Source organism: Hippopotamus amphibius, chromosome 3 (assembly GCF_030028045.1).
Source record: "Hippopotamus amphibius kiboko isolate mHipAmp2 chromosome 3, mHipAmp2.hap2, whole genome shotgun sequence".
In the NCBI taxonomy this organism is placed as follows: domain Eukaryota; kingdom Metazoa; phylum Chordata; class Mammalia; order Artiodactyla; family Hippopotamidae; genus Hippopotamus; species Hippopotamus amphibius.
In genome coordinates, this window is record NC_080188.1 from 89,083,584 (window position 1) to 89,102,084 (window position 18,501).

The 18,501-nt window shown below is 49.7% G+C and overlaps 1 protein-coding gene across 2 annotated transcripts in view; it reads left to right on the forward strand.

Moving 5' to 3' along the window:
* FNIP2 (folliculin interacting protein 2) overlaps nucleotides 1-18,501 on the forward strand; it is a 122,959-nt gene that overhangs the window by 85,867 nt on the left and 18,591 nt on the right. For both annotated transcript variants that reach the window (XM_057726154.1, XM_057726155.1), the window contains 6 exons: nucleotides 4,812-5,013; nucleotides 5,662-5,750; nucleotides 7,890-8,036; nucleotides 8,139-8,308; nucleotides 11,736-12,879; nucleotides 13,683-13,839. In XM_057726154.1, the coding sequence (XP_057582137.1) occupies nucleotides 4,812-5,013; nucleotides 5,662-5,750; nucleotides 7,890-8,036; nucleotides 8,139-8,308; nucleotides 11,736-12,879; nucleotides 13,683-13,839 (1,909 nt within the window). The remainder of the gene's footprint in view (nucleotides 1-4,811; nucleotides 5,014-5,661; nucleotides 5,751-7,889; nucleotides 8,037-8,138; nucleotides 8,309-11,735; nucleotides 12,880-13,682; nucleotides 13,840-18,501) is intronic.

Consider the following 18,501-nt stretch of genomic DNA (forward strand, 5'->3'; position numbering starts at 1 on the left):
AAAATGAATGTAACGCTTTTCCATTAAACGTATTTTACTTACAAAATATCATAGGAATAATAGTGATCCATGACTATTAACACAAAGGTATAAGTTGCAAAAAAATATTTTGGTGCAATAATTTTATATAATGTAATCAATAGTAACACTTCATGCAATATCTTGATTCATCATAAGGTTTTTCTGGCTCACTTTTCTGCAAGTTCATTTGTTCAGGTAATCAAAACGTATACGTCAAGCGACATAATTGAAAGCAGCGTTAGTCACTCCTGGCAAATGCAAGATGGCAATTTTTGATAATTTTTGTATTTGGGGAAAGCTCTTTCTGCTCACGGCAAGTGTAACTGGAACTTTATAGGTTATAACAACATTGAGATAAATTTGTAATAAACTTTAAAAATATGAATTTTAGTACATCTAGATCAGGTGATTCTTATGGAACAGTTTTGCTAAAGATTCAGTTCTTCACACACATCCATTTTGCATAATTCTGAATTTAATTTTAAGTGTAAATTTATACAAGGTTATTTGAATGTTTCCTCTATCAATTCCTGTAACTTATGGAGGTTTCACAAGAAACTGGAAGTGTCTTCATGGGCTGCATATAATTCAGAATGCCTGCTTATTTCTTTCATTACATCTTCAATTATATGGAAAATTAATTTTAAAATGGGCTTCATTATTAGTAATTTCTTCATCTGAAGCTTCATATGAAAGTAGTGAGTGTTTTCTATCCAATGCAGCAGTCTCTACATTTAATTTCTATTTCTGTGCCTATGGATGTTTGCTTGGCAGTTTTCAAAACGAAAGGTTACAAACTCTTTGAAGAATTCTAATAACTCCCTGATGTACTTTATTGCATTGTCTACTGTAGGCTCTCACTTTGTGATAATTTACTGCCCTGGGGCTTAGGATGAAGAGCTAAGTATTTGTGCAGACTCCACAGGGGCGGGGCTCAGCTCTGATGATGGACAGACAGACTGACTCCACCATGCGTCTCGGCCTTGCCCAAGCCCTTCCCCTCTCCCATGGCCGTAACCTCTGCTGCCACTGCTGCAGCCACGAATCTGGGCCTCGGGGCCCTGTGCCACCTGGGTTGTGGACTGTGGGTGTGTGCCTGCCCCCAGGCCAGCCGCCCAGTGTCCGAGTCCCCCGTGTGCTCGGCTGCGTGGGTCTGCACTGCCCACGCCCATGCGTCATCGCCCCATCAGACTTCACTTACAGAGCGCAGGTTAAATGTGACACTGTCAGGAATCAAGATACCACCCACAGAACCTTCCCACAAGCCTGGGCCCTCCTGAGAGCAGCCCTGTGAGTGGGGACGCAGCCCGCGGGCTGGTCCTGGACTCGTCCTGTCTAACGCCCAGGATGGAAGAGCCGCGGGCACGCAGCGTCAGTCACTGTGCCCTCGAAGACCCTTCGGTTACAGGGGTCACCACCCATCTCTCCCTGGGGCAGGTGTGTGGGTGGGGGTTAGGTTCTGATGCTGGACCGGAGAACAGTGGGTACCAAGGATACGATTGCCTCTGGCTTTGAGAAAAAATTCACAGCAATCAAAGACTTCATTCCTGAGAGAGTTCGAGGCGGCCAGGAAGGATCTTCACAGACGTACAGTTGGTTGTACTGACACCCAGGCCTCGGGGCCCTGCCATGCCACGTGGGGAGCTTTGGTGACTGGGAGGAGTTTCCCAGCTGGCACAGAGGTGCTGTCTGCTGGGGGAGAGAAGCTGCAGAGACTTCCCTCCTTACTGAGGCTGTTGAAAGCCTAAAGAAGCAGGTATAATGTCCCAGAAAGGCTGTTGATTTGAATTATAAAATGAATAACCAAACAGAGTTGCGGATGAGATGTTCTTTGACCTATAGAAATGGTGATTTCATATGTTCCAGTATAATCCATAGTTTCAGCCTAAGTTCAAAGCTGACATTACCAGTTAGACTGAGCAGTCCTGAGGTCAATACAGGTCGCTGAGATGTACTTAAATAGTTACAGTGTTTGCTTGATTTAGGATCTCGAAGTATTCATAGTTATGTAAATGCTTATTCATAAGTGTCAACAAAATTCTATTTTATTTTTTTATAAAAAGAAAAATTCAGTGTGTAGCATGGCCTTCCCTTGACTTGAAGCCCTGTCAGCTGGTGTGATTGCTCCCAGCCCATGCCCTCAGAGCTCCAGCTGGGTGACCCCAGCGGACGGATCACTCATTCCCAGTGTCCAAGCAACGAGCCTGGACTAGCAGACAGAACCCCTGGGCTCTGACTCCAGCATGGTCACTGCAGAGCTTTCTGTTTTGAAGCAAGTCGGTTAGACACTCTGCCCCAGTTTTCACATTTACAAAATGGTCTTTGTATCTTACCTGGTGCCTTGAGGGTAAAGCTGTGATGAAGTATTTGTGTGCATACTGTAATTTTTTTAAAGCCTTCTGAAACATGCTTTCATTGTAGATTGATCTTAAAAGTATATTAACAAGTACCCTATGGCCTGATTTATTCCAGTTTGCATGTGATCCAAGACGACAGATTGAATGAAGCTTGGTGGCTTTAGAAGTAAGAGGCGTGCACGCTGTTAAAGCTGCGAGTGTTTTTCAGAAATTCAGCAGGTGGCACCGTCCGCTGTGCTAAATGGAGCTGGTTACTGTTTCTAGGGTGGAGCTGAAGCTTAACCACACATCTGCAGAGGGCTCAGTGGTCACTGCAATTTGATTATTAAGGACCACGTTGGCCAAAGATGAGTGGACTGATATAGTCATTTTACTTTTGCAAAAGGGAGGGAAACAGGAGATAACAGAGAAGAAAGGGTTGCAAGAAAGTATTGTTGTAAGATAAGCTCAGAATTTCCTCTACAGAATGAAAATAAACTGGTACAGAAAAACAAAGTTGTAGGACGGGTACTTTGGAAAAGAAGAGGGAGCATTGTGTGAAATTAAGTAAAATTGTAAGAGTACCTCGAGAATTTCTTTCTGACAAGCAGATGATTAGGATCTAGGGGTTTCTCAGAGAAAGCAGTTGCTGGTTTATTTTAATGCGTAGCATTTACAAGAACATCTGGAGACCATGTCCTTCCCACGGCGTGTCTGTAGGCAACGCCTTTTACTGATTTACCAGCCACACCTACATCTCCGGGATCTTGCTCGAAGTCGAGAGAAACAATGACATAGCCCTCTGGGGTTAGAACAAGATGTCTTCTCCTTTCCTTTAAAAATAAGATAGCTTTCCTGACCATAAAACTTCTGATGCATGTATGTTTTCAAAATGTGGGTATGTTTAGAATCATGGCAACATTACAGGCCAAGAGCCAAGCACTAAATAAGAAGTTAAAGACCCAGAAGGAGGCTGGCTGCCTCAAGTTCTGCCAGCAGACGTGACCTTTATGGTGTAGTTTGTAGTAAAAAAGGTGGAGGAGGCAGTGTCCTCCTGCGCTTGATGACAGACAAGGCTGAACAGTGGAGTCAATGAGAAAGAGGAGATTCACTGCATACCTACCATGTGTCAGGCTAGGCACTTTTTTTTTTTAAGATTTATTTATTATTTATTTATTCATTGGCTGTGTAGGGTCTTTGTTGGTGCACGCAGGCTTTCTCTAGTTGTGGCTATCGGGGGCTGTTCTTCGTTGGGGTGTGCAGTCTTCCTTGTGCAGTGGCTTCTCTCACTGTGGAGCTCTAGGCATGCAGGCTTAAGTAGTTGCAGCACGTGGGCTCAGTAGTTGTGGCATTTGGGCTTAGTTGCTCCGCAGCATGCGGAATCTTCCCGGTCCAGGGATCAAATCCGTGTCCCCTGCATTGGCAGGCGGATTCTTAACCACTGTGCCACCAGGGAAGTCCTTAGATACTTTTTTTTTTCCTTGCCCTACTGCAGGGCATGTGGGATCTTAGCTCCCTGACCAGGGCTCAAACCTGCGCCCCCTGCATTGGAAGTGTGGAGCCTTAACCACTGAACTGCCAGGGGAGTCTAGGTGCTTTCATTTGCAGTGTGATGTCCTTTGCTTTGGTGTCTTTGTCGAAAAAACAAAATAATTTTTAAAAAATATTCACTCTTGCTGTTAGCAGCTATGGGGTCATTATGCTGGTTTTTCAGGGTAATTAAAGAAGAGACATGGACTGGCCGTATTTGTGAGGCTTACCTCTTACAACAAATTGAATACATATTCGGAGCTTATTGGCTTCGTACTTCTCTTATCCTAGAAGCAGAGTCTCTGTAAAGAATCTTAAGTTTGTCGGAGAGAGGTGGGTCTTTCTGCTTTGGGAGTGGGGGGGGGGGGTGGTTCCCAGAGAGCATTCTCAGTTGCATGGCTTAGTCTCAGCATTTATAGGAGCAAATTCATCTAATGGTTTTAATAACCTTGGGAAAGTAAGCCTCAGCTACTAGTAAATGTCCACACATGATGCCCGGGTCACACAGAATACCACGGAGGATCATCTCTCTTCAGGTATTCTTATCTTATCCATCGTTATCTATGAGCGAAAACAAAGCACCTGTGTTTTGTGCCAACAGTGCTTCACACGCCTTGCTAAGTATGGCCAATCTGATGTCACATAGTCCAAGGGAAAAGGACTAAGAGTCTAACAAGAGGACGTTTGAAATTACTTTCAGTTCTCACTTAAGCTTCTTTTAATGTTAGGCTAATACTGAGTGTCAGGTGGAGGTTTTCATTTTCACAACAGAGTCTGATGGAGGAGGATGATTTAGCAGTAGATACGCTCTGAGTTAGGACCACATGCCCTGATCAGCTGTCAGGGTGTCACTCTGGCTTTACGGTTCATCCTCGGTGTGGTTCGCTGATACTGGGTGACTCCTCACACCCCTTTTCCTTCCAGGTCAATGGATGAGACGTTCAGCTTGGCGGAAGAAACCTGCAGTTCCAACCCGGCCATAGTTCGGAGGAAGAAAATCGCCATAAGTATCATCTTTTCCTTGTGCGAGAAGGAAGAGGCACAGAGGAATTTCCAGGACTTCTTTTTTTCTCATTTCCCCCTGTTTGAATCTCACATGAATAGGCTGAAGAGTGCAATTGAAAAGGTACTGAGAATGCAGTCTCTTGTCACATGGGGCTGTAAGGGTGGCGGGGTCTCTGCACCAGATCACTTTCCCAGAGCACGTAGATCGGCTGCAGCAGTGGTAGGTAGAGCCTTTGGCACATTGACGTCCAATACCGGGTGCTGATTGTTTGGGGAAAGGGAATTGCTGCTTCCCGACAACTTCAGTCATGACTGCCTCGAGTGTGGGCTATAATATCGTCTCTTATTAATAAAGCCCAGTAAGGGCAAGAATAAAGATGCAGATGTAGAGAACGGACTTGATGACATGGAGTGGCGGGCAAAGGGAAGCTGGGACGAAGTGAGAGAGTAGCATAGACATAGATACACTACCAAATGCAAAATAGATAGCTGGTGGGAAGCTGCTGCATTACACAGGGAGATCAACTCAATGATGGGTGATGACTTAGAGGGCTGGGATAGGGAGGGTGGGAGGGAGTCGCGGGAGGGAGGGGATATGAGGATATATGTATAAATACAGCTGATTCACTGTTGTACAGCAAAAACTGGCACAACAGTGTAAAGCAATTATGTTCCAATAAAGAGCTTAAAAAAATAATATAAAGCCTAGTAAATGGTTATGAAGGAATTTCTTCTCTGTATGATGTGGCTTGTTTTCTTTCCACTGAAGGCCATGATCTCCTGCAGGAAGATAGCGGAGTCAAGTCTCCGCGTCCAGTTTTATGTCAGCCGGCTGATGGAAGCTTTGGGGGAATTCAGGTAAACTGGCAACGTTTGGCAAATCCAGCAGGGGAAATTGGTGAGCAGCTGTAGCAGCGGCCGTGGGTCTGTGGATGCGTGGAGACCACGACTTGGGAATATTGGGGGCTAGCAGTTATTAGTAATTTTAGCAGCTCCTTCCTTGAAAGCTAAGGCCCAGTGGAGCAAAAAGTTTAAGCCACCAGCTCCGAATAATCCTCACGGCTGCTTGATAGACAGTCCTACGTGTGATCCTTTCGAACAGAGTGAATGGAGAAAACTGATACTCATAGGTCTCATGTCCTCTCACAGAAGCCCTGAGAGTGGGCACTCTTAGCCCATTTTACAGATGTGGAAACTTGAGGTCGAGATGCTGGTCCAGAGCACAAGTGGGGAGAGCACTGTCAGGGAGGTTACACTCCAGTTTGCCAGGACAGCCCTGCGTACACCCCGTGTTCTCCTGTGGGTGTCCCGATCGGGACATGAAATCCTATAGTCCCCCTGGTGTGTCTTCACTGTCAGTCCCTCACTGATGATCTTTGTACTCTGGAGACTGGCTTTCTAGAGGTCTTGCCCCTCGTGTCTGGGCGGAAAGGGGGTCTGCTCTGGGGAGCCGTGGGATCCACAGTCACCTTGCTGAGCGGGGCTGTTGCACTTCTCCTTAGGGCCAGTTTCTGCGTGGGGACTGGATTCGCATTTCAGAATGGTCACGAGCTAATGTGTGCAACCGTTCATCTTTTGCTGAGGGATAAAAATGTTTACAGTTCTTAGAATGTTAGAACGTTTTTGTGATGCTTACGGTAAAGGCTGGTGAACTCTCATGCTGCTTAGAGCAAAATCCCTCGCCTGTGTTGAACCCTGGGTTATGTGTAAAGCACTCAAGTAACACATTAGTCATCCTCTGGGGATTGTTCAGACCTAAGTCAGATATTTGAGAAATAGCGGCCATGCATTTTGATGGCAACATGGTGGCAAGTGAACCTTCTGTAGTTTGTGTGGGTAGCTCTGGGTGCACTGTGGTCAGGCTCGAAGTCGGCTTGGGCTGGAGGGTCTAGATACTCATTTAATGGAAGGTCCGGAGTCTGAAAGGACAGGACCTGAGGCCTCACTGTGGAGAGAGGGGTCTCGTTCTTACTTCAGCAATCTGCCACTCCAGAAACAGCGACAGGGTCATGTGCTAGCGTTTGGAGACCTTGATGTCAGTAGGCGAGCCCCAGTCCACGTGGCTGTAACGTCACTGCTGGCGGCTCAGCAGATGCTCTGCTTCGTGCCAGGACGGGATCCTGGTGTCTCGGCTCTTTGATGCTCACCGCCAGAAATCAGGTCAGGATACACCTCATTTATCTTCACCTGGAAAGAGGGATGTGTCAGACTCAGAGGACCAGTGGAGAGCCTAGGCTAAGCTGGTGCTCCCTGGAAGGATCCCGTGACCCACGAGGCCTGGAGCAGAGACCCCGGCACCAGGCCTCCTCATTCGGACCTTGTCATTCGTGCGTGTGTGTCTCCTGCAAAGAACCTATCTCCTCTACACCTCAGTTTCTTAATCTGTAAAGTGATACAGCTAGACTCTCCAGTTTCCCTAACAGCTTACATTTCTAAGAATTTGATTTTATTAGGCCATGTAACAATCTAGTATATAATAAAGTGAAGAAGAGCCGTTTATGTAGTTTTCAACTAAAGTTCTTTGAACAAAAGCACTAACCAGAAATTGGAAGACTCGAGTTGCCTCTGCTCCCATTTTAAGTCTAATATATTTATTCATTCTTCCTTTATTTTTTTCCTATGAAAATTGGCATAAATTCTGACACAAGCCTTTGTGAAAATAAGTTTTTTTTAAGGATGAATATTTTATATCAATGGTTAGCATACCTTTTCTGTAAAAGGTCTCTGCCATGGCTGTTCCACTTTGCAGCTGTGCAAACACAGTGATAGAAAATAGGGAGATGATTGAACATGACTTGTACCAATAAAACTTTATGTCCAAAAAGTTCAGATTTGTCCCGAGCATCGTGTCCTAGCTTACCAATGCCTATTTTATATTCTGCTTTGGATGCCTTAGGAGCTACCTAGAGCCAGATGATTGCTTTCTTCTGCCTTTTTTTATACAAAGATCATCCACCATGACATCTGTGACAGTTCCGTGTACCTTCTCTTCTGTAGAGGGACCATCTGGAGTTTGTACTCCGTCCCGAGGATCGCTGAGCCCGTGTGGCTGGCCATGATGTCCAGCACCTTGGAGAAGACCCAGCTGTGCCAGCGCTTCCTCAAGGAGTTTACGCTCCTGATAGAGCAGATCAACAAGAACCAGTAAGCGGTGGCCCTCTGGAGCCTCCAGTGTCAGTTCCACGGCCGGTGCACCTGCTGCAGGTGCATTGATTCACCGGTTGTACTTTCTCCTGTTTCTCCAAGGTTTTTTGCTGCCTTGCTGACCGCAGTCTTAACTTACCACCTGGCCTGGGTACCGACTGTCATGCCTGTTGACCACCCTCCCATCAAAGCCTTCTCCGAGAAACGTACCTCTCAGCTGGTCAACATGCTGGCCAAGACACACCCGTACAATCCTCTCTGGGCGCAGCTGGGTCAGTACCTGATGTGGCCATTCAGAGGCCGTGTGGGATGGAATAGGAGAACTGGTAGTGTTTTCGGTTGATATTAGCCTCCAAGCTGGCGATTCCCGGTTGACACTGGGCTGCAGGGAGCTGGGGACTGGTCCACAGAGTCTACCTGTAAAGCAAGCACCTGCTGCGTGGCTGCTTACAGGGTGTGCACTCGTGAGCCCAGGACTTGGGCGTAGGAGAGCTGTGCTCTGGGGGCCTGTTACTCCAGGTCAGAGTGTGCAGTGACCAGTCAGACCTGCACATCCTCTCTGTCCCAAACCCCATCTCTCTGCTGGACCCAGGGCTCGGGTGACACGCAGCTCAGCCTCGGGAAGCCTGCTGCCCAGTGGAGGAAAAAGGTTGTATTCATAATGCCCCAGTCACTCCTTTGGTGGGGTGGGCAGAAGGCCATGAGAGACACAGTGCAGTGTAGGGGGTGAGGACATGGGCCAGGCGGCTGGACCAAACCCCACCCTCCTGGGCAAGCAGCCTGCCCTCTCTGTGCCTCCGCCTCTCCTTCTGCAAGGTGGGAGGCGATGGCTCACGGCTGCCACGGGAATCACACTGCTTGTCCACGAAGCCCCTTGTCCTGGGTACTGCTGATGCAGTTGTTAATACAGGAGGGGCTCCAGGAGGGAGAGGAGGGGGCACAGGGAGGGGCTTTCAAGGAAGACACACTTGAGATGGTAAAGGGGCAGCGTTTTCCAGAAAAAAACTGCAGACCGGGGAAAAGCGCGGCAGTCTCAGGAAGCAGTGTGTCCTAATAGTAATGAAAGCTGCCACCGTGTATGCATTAGATTCTCGTTCTACGCCTGGTACTGCATCCTCACTGTGTGACAGCTAATAAAGCTGTCTTTCCCTGTGCCCTGGGTCATGAGGTGTGTGAGGAGGAGGGTACGTGTCCCACATTAGGGGGATCATAGATGTGGGTCAGATGCGCTAACTAAAGGATTTATGGGTCAAGAATGGATTTAATACAGCCCATTAGGACTTAGCGCAGGGAGGCACCAAGAGCCTCGCTCCCTCTGGGTTGTTGGGTTCTTCCTGGGGAGGACCCGGCAGTACTGTTCTGGTTATGGAACAACAGGCTTGAAGAAGGGTAGTTACCATCCAGCGCTGACGGAAGGGAGCTGGATGTTTAGGAGACGTGGTTTTTCTTGCTGCCGGGTCACGCATTTTTAAAACAACTCGAATCGAGCAGTGTGCGTTTACCTAGATGAATGTATTTCTAGTTAGACGTGCTTCTCATTTGGAATTTAACTAATTGAGAGCCATTAGTTCCCTGTGTTCAGCATAACAAGGCAAAGTCCCTTCCTGCGGGCTCGCAGTCCTCTTCAAAGGAGAGCGTGTGTTCTTGGAAGTCTCCCCGCTCCCCCAGCAATCCAGCAGGGCCTGCTGTGGACACGGTGGTGTGAGAAGGGGGTGCAGCCCTGGGGCAGGGTCGTGGGAGAGCTTTGTGAAGCCAAGTATCAGTCATGGTTGTGTTCCCAGTATTACAGGAAGTTGAGGGGCTTCAATATTTTGACGGGAGACACTTATTTCCAATTGTTATTATTACTTGCATTAAATATTCACCGTCACAGTAAACAGAAAAATATAAATTGCTGGGAATATGCACCAGTGCAGATGTACTTATAATCCAGATTCCTCAGTTAATAGAGAAGATCCACCTTGGATAATTTCAGGGCCCGTCTGAGAGCTCTCCAGGACGGGCCCCACCTCCGCCTGTGTCCCAGTATCCCGACCCATCCGGGGGAGGCAACTGGCCCTTCACCCTGGGTGGGCTTGCCATCCCCACCTGCTCCAGCACCCACTCCACACAGGGGCTCCCCGAGTGTGGACAGCCATTAGCTAGTGGTGGGAATAAGTTAGTGGGTCAGAGAAGTATTTGAAATGTACCGCAGAATAGGAACACAGACAGCTGGGTAGACTGTTCCAGAGGGTCTGTGAGGTCGCAGCATATAAAATGTACTCCTTTCTTGGGGTGGGTTTGCACAGTTTGAAAATCTCCATCTCTCACCACTGATGGAACGAGGTCCATGTGGGTCTCTTTTTGGCTCTCACGACCTCCAGGATTTGTGGACATGAAAAGTAGCTTTTCCCCTCAAAAATGGTTTGGGATCATTGATTTAAATTAATGTAAGTTAAGTCTGAGATATCATCTTCATTGTTTTTCCTCCAAAAGTTTAAGTTGTATTTTTCAGAATGGAGTGGAATTAGACTACAAAGCAATGAAGAAAAAAATGAGAAAATTCTCACCTGCTCAGAAATTAAATAACCATATTAAAATCACTGACAAGCCAAACAAGAGAAATTAGAGAGTTGAACTAAATGATGATAAAGACACAATGAATGACAACCTGTAGGATTAGGGAAGCAGAGGTCAGATCTCATCGTGTGGACACGTTTGTTAGAATGAAAACAGGAGTCAGCAGCCCTGTAGGAGGCGAGCTGCTCCCGTCTCCTGCTTTCCCAGCCCCTCCCTCTCCATACCCACCTCACCCTCTGGGTTTCTGGGTTTATGTGCCATGTTGACCATTTCTGAGGCCTCCTCACTCTCACTCCCTTTTTTTTTTCTGGTTTTTATTTTATATTGGCGTATAGTTGATTTACAATATTGTATTAGTTTCAAGTGTACAGCACCGTGATTCAGTTATACATATACGCATATCCATCAGAACTGCAAGGGGTTATCATCTCTCCCCTTTCTGTTCCGTCCTCTCAGATTCATTATTCATGAGCAAGTGATTTTCTTCTTGTTAATCAAATTGATTCTACTTGGTGCCTGTGTGTATGAAGTGGACCATTTCATTAAGCATTTTGAAGTGATTCATTGCACTTCTGTTCAGAGATCCTGGAATTTGGATTTCACCCCAAGGCCTGTTGTCCTGGGATTCTTCACAAAGATCTCATCATTCTAGTTTCCAAGATAAATTATTTGGTTTGGTTACATATTCAGGACTCTGGCTTTAGCCTTACGTTGGGGAGATGGGAGCCCACTGGCCCACCGAGCTGCATGGGAAGACCCAGCAAGCACTGTGAGGAACTGCGGACACGGCACTGCACCCCCTGTACACCGGCACCGCATCCTCTGTGCACCGGCACTGCATCCTCTGTGCACTGCACCCCCTATATCCCGGCACCGCACCCTCAGTGCACTGCACCGGGCATACGCAGGCACTGCACCTGAGCACCCAGAGCCGGGCTGCTCCGGGAAGGTCTTACAGGCAGAATTTCCGTTGTAGAGGGAAACTAAAAGATGGTCGTTCTAGGAATTCCCTCTGTGCCACAATCGGGTGCGTGGAGAAACGGTTCCAGTCTGGGAACAAGTCATCTCTTTTTCTCCTATTCGGGCTGACATACCCTTGACACGCTCACCCAGATGTCTTTGTGTCCACTTTGCCTCTAGGCGACCTTTACGGAGCCATCGGCTCTCCGGTGCGGCTGGCCCGCACAGTGGTGCTGGGGAAGCAGAAGGATTTGGTGCAGCGCATTCTGTACGTCCTGACCTACTTCCTGCGGTGCTCGGAGCTGCAGGAGAACCAGCTGACGTGGAGCGGGGGCCGCGGGCCGGACGAGCAGGTGCTAGCCGGGAGCAGCATCACCACGGCCCTGGAGAGGGGCGAGGTGGAGGAGTCCGAGTACGTGGTGGTCACCGTGAGGAGCGAGCCTGCGCTCCTGCCGCCCACCTTGCCCGCGTCGGAGGCCGAGGGGCTGCCCGGGGCCCCGACGGACACTGACACCAAAGACCCGTGCCCCCAGTTCGCCGAACAAGGAGGCCGGGGGCCCGAGCAGAGCCCCACGGCCCACGGGACCCGGAGACCTCGGGGCGCGTCGTGCGGGGACGAGGAGAGTACGAAGGAGACCACGCAAGGCGGCTCGGCGAGGCTCTCCGGCTGCACGGGTGCGGGCCCAGCCCTGGAGCCGCGCCCCCCGGTCGGCGAGGAGGGGTCGGGAGGGGAGATGCCCAGGAAGCTGCTTGACCGCTCGGCGGCTAGGCCGTGCCCCGACGGGCGCCCCAGGGACAGGCCGCCCTGGGAGAAGGTCACCTTCCACATCGGGAGCTCTGTGTCTCCGGAGTCGGACTTGGAAAGTCGCACCAAAGCGATGGAGGAGCGGCTGTGGGCCTGCAGGTGTGCGGAGCCGGCTCGGGGGCCCGGGGCGGCTGCCGACGCGGCCCGGGAGGCCCAGGAGGCCCAGGACCGGCGTGCTCCCGGGTGCTCCCTGTCCCCCGGGGGATCTGCCGGGGCGCAGGGCGTCAGGACCGAAGCGGCCGCGGAGCCTTCCGGCGCACCTGCCACCCTGTGCGCACCGGGGAGACCCCGGGGTCGGCGCGGGAAGGACGCCGACGGGCCTGCACCGGGCGGGAGCGCGGTCGCCGTGTCCCGCGGGGAAGGAGGCCTCCGCAGGAACGAGAGCTTGGACAGCGCCCTCGGGGACAGTGACGACGACGGGTGTGCGGCAGCCTCGCCGGACCTGGGTCCCGGGCGTGACCATGACGGGGACTATGACCGGACAGAAGGGCTGCTGGAGGTGGAGCTGCCACTTCCCAGGTAAGGCCGGCGGGGGACAGAGGGAGCCCTTCAGATGAGGTCACTCCGCTGCTGTGGGCTGTTACCCGGCAGGGTTATTTTCTCCAAGTATTAGTGTCATCAGACCTGCCTGCCCTGCCTCCAGGGCTATCCAGCTCGGGGCAGCCAAGGCACTGAGCCAGGAGGTGGCGGGGCCTTTGCAGCTCTGGGGACATTGGGGGATGCTAAGAGATGCAGTGGCGGTGAGGAGCAGGGGTGTCACCTTCCATCATCCCTGCGGAAGATGTGTGGCCACAGATGTCCAGCCTCAGAGGTTGTGTTGGGTTACATCCGCGTGGTTCTCTCCTGCTGGTCAGAGCAGCTTGACGTGGTTGGGAAGTGGCAGCTCTTCTAATGCTCCATCAGTGGATGATTTGGTCTGTAAAGCAGTAACTAGATGTTTCTTCCATCCCTCTGCTGCCCTGGCAGCAGCTTGTGCAGGTGTGTCGAGTTCCTCAAGCCAGACTTCACCGAGACCCCCTCGCAGACTTTCTCTTTTTTCTCTCTGGACACAGTGCCTGGAGGATGTTCTGTTTGAGGCACAGGAACAGATGCACAAGCAGCCACCAGAATACCTTTTTTTTTCCTGCTCTCACCCTTTAGGAAAATTTTTTTCCCTTCAGCTCCTTCCTTTTCCCACACCAGTGATCTGCTTCTTGGAGGATTCAAGATATGAGCCACCCTGGATCTGTTTTCCTCGCCTGTGTCGCTGGGGTGTGTTCCACCTGCCGCGCGCAAAGGGAGCACGTTTTCGTCGTGTGTTCTGATGGCCGGTATTGTTTTAGGTCTCAGAGCATCAGCAACCCCAGCGTGAGAAACTTTGGCCGTTCCCTCCTGGCGGGTTACTGCCCCACGTACATGCCAGACCTGGTGCTTCACGGGACCAGCAGCGATGAGAAGCTGAAGCAGTGCCTGGCGGCCGACCTGGTCTACACGGTCCAGGTGAGCGATCCCAGCTCGGAGCCTCGGGATGCTGACCGGGGGTTGGCCAGGGGCGTGGTCAGCAGCAGGTGCAGTCAAGGGCTTGCTGCTGGAGATGCAGGCAGGGTGGTGGGGAGCCAGCGAGGGTGGTGAGGCACCCAGGGATTAGTGGCAGCTGGAGGCTGTGCACACACCAGGGTGCAGCAGCGAGGGGAGGAAGAGGGGCTGCCTGGCTGCAGGAGCACAGCAGGGGCCGGGGGACCCTGGCATCTCTCTCCTCCAGCCTCTGAGCTCTCACGGTGCCTCGCGTTGGCTGAGCCCAGCAGGAAGCCACAAACCAAGGTCGTAGCTGACCAAGGTCGTAGCTGATGCAGATACGGTCCCGCGGCCCACAGAGGTCACCCTTTGCCCTCCCCTGTGCTGCGCGGGGGAGGGCAAAGGGTGGATCTGGAGGCAGGTGGGCGGGGCAGACAGAACAATCAGCACAGATGGTGACAATTATGTGCCGTCATGGGGAGGACCAAAGAGATGTCACATATGGTTTGCTTTTTAGCCGATCCTTACAAGTTCCTAGAAGTCATTTATTTTAACTGATTTGTCATTAAGTTCGCTTTGATGGCGCTTGAGGATGACTCTGTAAAGATTAACAAGTCTTACTGGAAAATTGCCTTGTGGCTGCGGCTGAGTGCTTCTCCACGGTCTGCAGCATGACAGGAACTGAGCAGCAAAGGAGACAGTGTCGATCTGACAGGCCTGTTTTTAATTGAGCCGCTATTGGGCAGATGTGCAAAAATAGCTGTTTTGCATTGGAAACGTATTGTGTCTTGAGCAATAGGGAAAGTCCTCATCGCATTAGGAAAATTGTAATTTGGTTAGCTACCTACCTCCTTGCCCAACAAGTACTTTTGGAGAACAGAAGGCAGTGCGTGCTGTCTTTGGCCTTGAGCTTCTCCTCTGTGAAGACCAAACATCCGGCAGGCACAGGCCAAGCAGGCTGGAGGTGTTGGTGTGAAATGGGAAGAAAAGCCCGGTGGTGCAGCAGATGTGCTCACCCCCCTGAACGGGAAGGGAGGGAGATGGGGGGCGGGGGGCGGCCTGAGGCTGGGGGGCCGGCCCAGTGTGGGCGCCGACTCAGTGATGCTGACCCACCCTGCTTCATCCTCGGGGGTCACCCTCCGCCGGCCGGCCCTGGAAGGAAGCTGTGACTTGAAATACACTAGGTTGCTAGTCGACACGAGCACTGTGTCCTTGTCTGTCGTCTCAGAGGCCCGCACGTCAGTGACCTCAGAGAAGGGAGATGCCCTCCTTGGACGATGCTGTTTGTGGGCGGCTGAACCATGTGTGGAGCCTCAGTGGTTCTAGAGCCACACATATGTCTAGTGGCCGCCCGGAGCGTTAAGGCCCCCCTTTAATTAGAGGCCCTCCTTTCCTTTGCTGGCAGCACCTCGTGTTTATAATCACAAACACAACACCTGTGGGGTTTTGACTCCCGCTCTGTGTCGGGTTGATCTGTAAGAGCACTGGCACTGCCCACCGGACCCTTCTCCACGGAGCCCTGTGTCCTGCTCTGACAGATGCCAGGGCTGTCCTCACCCACCGATCCTGCCAACGGGGCGTCATCCGAATGCCCTAGACCCACGCACCACCGCTGTGGAGGTGTAGCTATTGACGGATAGCCCGCCTTCACCTTATTATCTGCAAAACCATTCATGAGGCTTTTTATGTTTTCCATGGCTGACACGTTCAGATGTTTGTAGATCAGGTTTTCATGGTGACCGCCTAGCTCTATAATTCTTATATTTAGATAAACAAAACCGTGTTTCCTCTGTGTGTACTCTTAAAGACTTTTCATCTCTCATTTTCTCTTCCTTTCAGAAGTAGTGTTTTCACACTGCAGCTGTTCTCATCTCTGTGGACTGTGCAGTCAGCCTGAGAGATGAAAAGTTATTAAGCGTAATAACCTATATTGTGTCAAATTGTGCGAACACCACCCCCCCTTGCAGTCGGCATGGGTGTTAATAGGAAATTGTGAAGGGTCATAAACATATCTTCAGAAGTTTAATACATTCAGAATGCATCCAATTAGCATTCGTGGAGTTCTGATTTCACTTGGCATATTGCTCACAACGAATTTTGCTTTTGAAGTAAGTGTTCCATTTAAACTGCTTCTCAGACTGGGACCCTGCTCTGTAGCAGCACTTAAATAAGAACTGCCACTGACAAATATGTGTTGAAAAATAAATTAGGAGGTTTGGAGGGGACATTATATTGAATTTAGTGCTCCATAAAGCCTAGTAATTATTTAAATTCTTGAGTGTGTTGCCAGAGAAAGAAGCAAAGATCCAGGAACAAGTACACGAGCAGAGTTAGGGCTGAAATAATAGCTTGTTGAGGAAGAGGCGCTCAGGGTAAATTGCTTTATCATAATTTGCTTTCAGAAACCTGAGTTTTGGATGTTAATGTCTAGTGTTCATGCCAGACTTCAGCTTTGAGATTCATAATTGTTTTTAGAGAAGGATTTTTAATAACTGTTTAAAAGTAATTGATTTAAGATATTAATCTGTCTTCTAGGCCTGTGTATGATTGGATTGTAACATCTGTCTTATGTAAATGCATGCTTTTGTAACCTTGGCGGACCCGTTTGTGGAGTTTCTTCTCTCACTGAGGCATTGCATCTGGAGCTTCCAATACTAAGAATTTCTTTTTGTGCATCTCCTTACCTAGTCTCTTATGAAAGAAAGATGTATTAACTTTATTTCATTCATTTTGATTTTTATTACTAGCTTCCACATGGTAAGATTCTGATGGTCTTTAAATGTTTAAACACATGTTCTTGTTTAATCCACATACTACCTCTGTTCCGTCATTTGAACTGTTTCTCTGCCTCTTAACGTATAGATTATACAGCTGCTTTGAATTAGGCTGAAGTCATATTTAGTTTCTTTTTTTTGCCTGCTGCATCTAAATGTGCATTCTTTCTTCTGTTTTCCTTTTGACTTTAAGTGGTGAAGTGAGAGAAAGAGGGCAAGAGAGCCAGCTTCACTCTGTACCTGTGACCCTCAAGGAGCTTATCCTCTCTTCTTGTTTTCTCCTGTGTCTTGTCTCCCTGTGGGTACTACTGACCAGGGCCAGGGCAGGTGTTAAGTTACGGGGCAGTGGAGGTGGTGGAGGAGACCAAGTTGACACCGAGGCCTTGGTGTTACCACTCGTTCACTGGTCGTCAGGTAAATCCGTTGGCTCCGCTAAGCCTTAGAAAAATGTAATTAGAGGAACAGGGTAAAATCTAACCCAGCAGTTAAGAGTTCAGCATCTAAAGGCAGACACACCTGAGTTTGATTCATGGCTTACCCACCCCTCATGGCTTCGTGCCTTGGGCAGGTTTCTTTAATCTTCTAAACATCAGTTGCATCTTCTAGAAAGTGACAGCACTTAGAGATCTGGTGGACGCTGGTGAGATGAGGCATAGCCAGTGTGGAGCACAGCGCCTGGCACGTTCCTGAACACCTGATAAACGGTAGCTGTTAAAATGACACCCATGAGCGTGCTCTGTAAATGAGTTTCCCAAGATGCTCCTGCTGGGGGTGATGGAACAGAGCAGAACACACTCATTCAGTGCTAACGGCAGCCACTTTGCCTCCGCCGGCGACTTCACGCGGCTCAGGCCAGGCCACTCCAGCTCTGCAGGGTTGGGTCATGGAGACCAAAATTAACATCATGTGTCAGTGCTTCTTTTAAAAAAAAAAACTATGTTCCAGGGCTTCAGGCATCTTCAGAATCCTCTATAAAACGAAGTAACAGTTGGCTGTGGCAGACTCATTTCATTTTAAGAGTAGCAACAGATTGACTCCAGAAATATCTATGCAGAAATCAGTAGTGCAGATAAGGAGCTTTGCTAAAGGCTTGGTTGGGATGTGTGCCGGAAATACCTAATTGCGCCGTGCAGTGCAGTCGGCCAGGGAGGCTACAAAAGGACAACAAGTCACAGCGACTGATAAAGCATCACTTTAGTGACACAGCACTGGGGTGGCCTGGAGTCAGCAGCAACCTTCCATCAGTAGCATTGTGGAGGCAACACCCAAGCAGGACAGACCTGCTGTGTGAGACAGAACACCTCTGGTCACCTCCCTCTCCCATGTGGGATGGTGAGCGTGGCGGGCCGTGGGTCTTCAGCACTGTCTCACTGTTGGGGGGGGGTGTGTGTGTGTGTGTACATGTACACACGTGTATGTGTGGATGCACACGTATAAGCACGCACACTGGGTTATGATGTTAAAACGTATTTCTTGCTGCACATTGTGTTTTTAAAAATATTTGAAAAAGCTGCCAATTTCTAGGTGTTGCCAATTCCAGTCTGAAATCGTGGTGGTGCCCTCCCCTGCACCTTGCAGCCAGGACCTGCGTGCAGTCACCTTGCACACGGCCACGGAGGACTCCTTGTCAAACATGGATTCAGTCGGTTATTCTTCTGTCCTCATAGGGACTCATTTCTTTACAGAGTGAAATCTAGCCTCCTTGACTGGAATTGCCCCTTGTCTGTCTTTCAGATACACACACACACACACACACACACACACACACACATGCACACACAGCCCTGCTCTCCTCTGTGGCTCGGTCACACTGTCTGCCAGCCTTTTAACGCCTGTCCTCTCTCTCACCTCCTTGATGTACGCATTGCTCCCT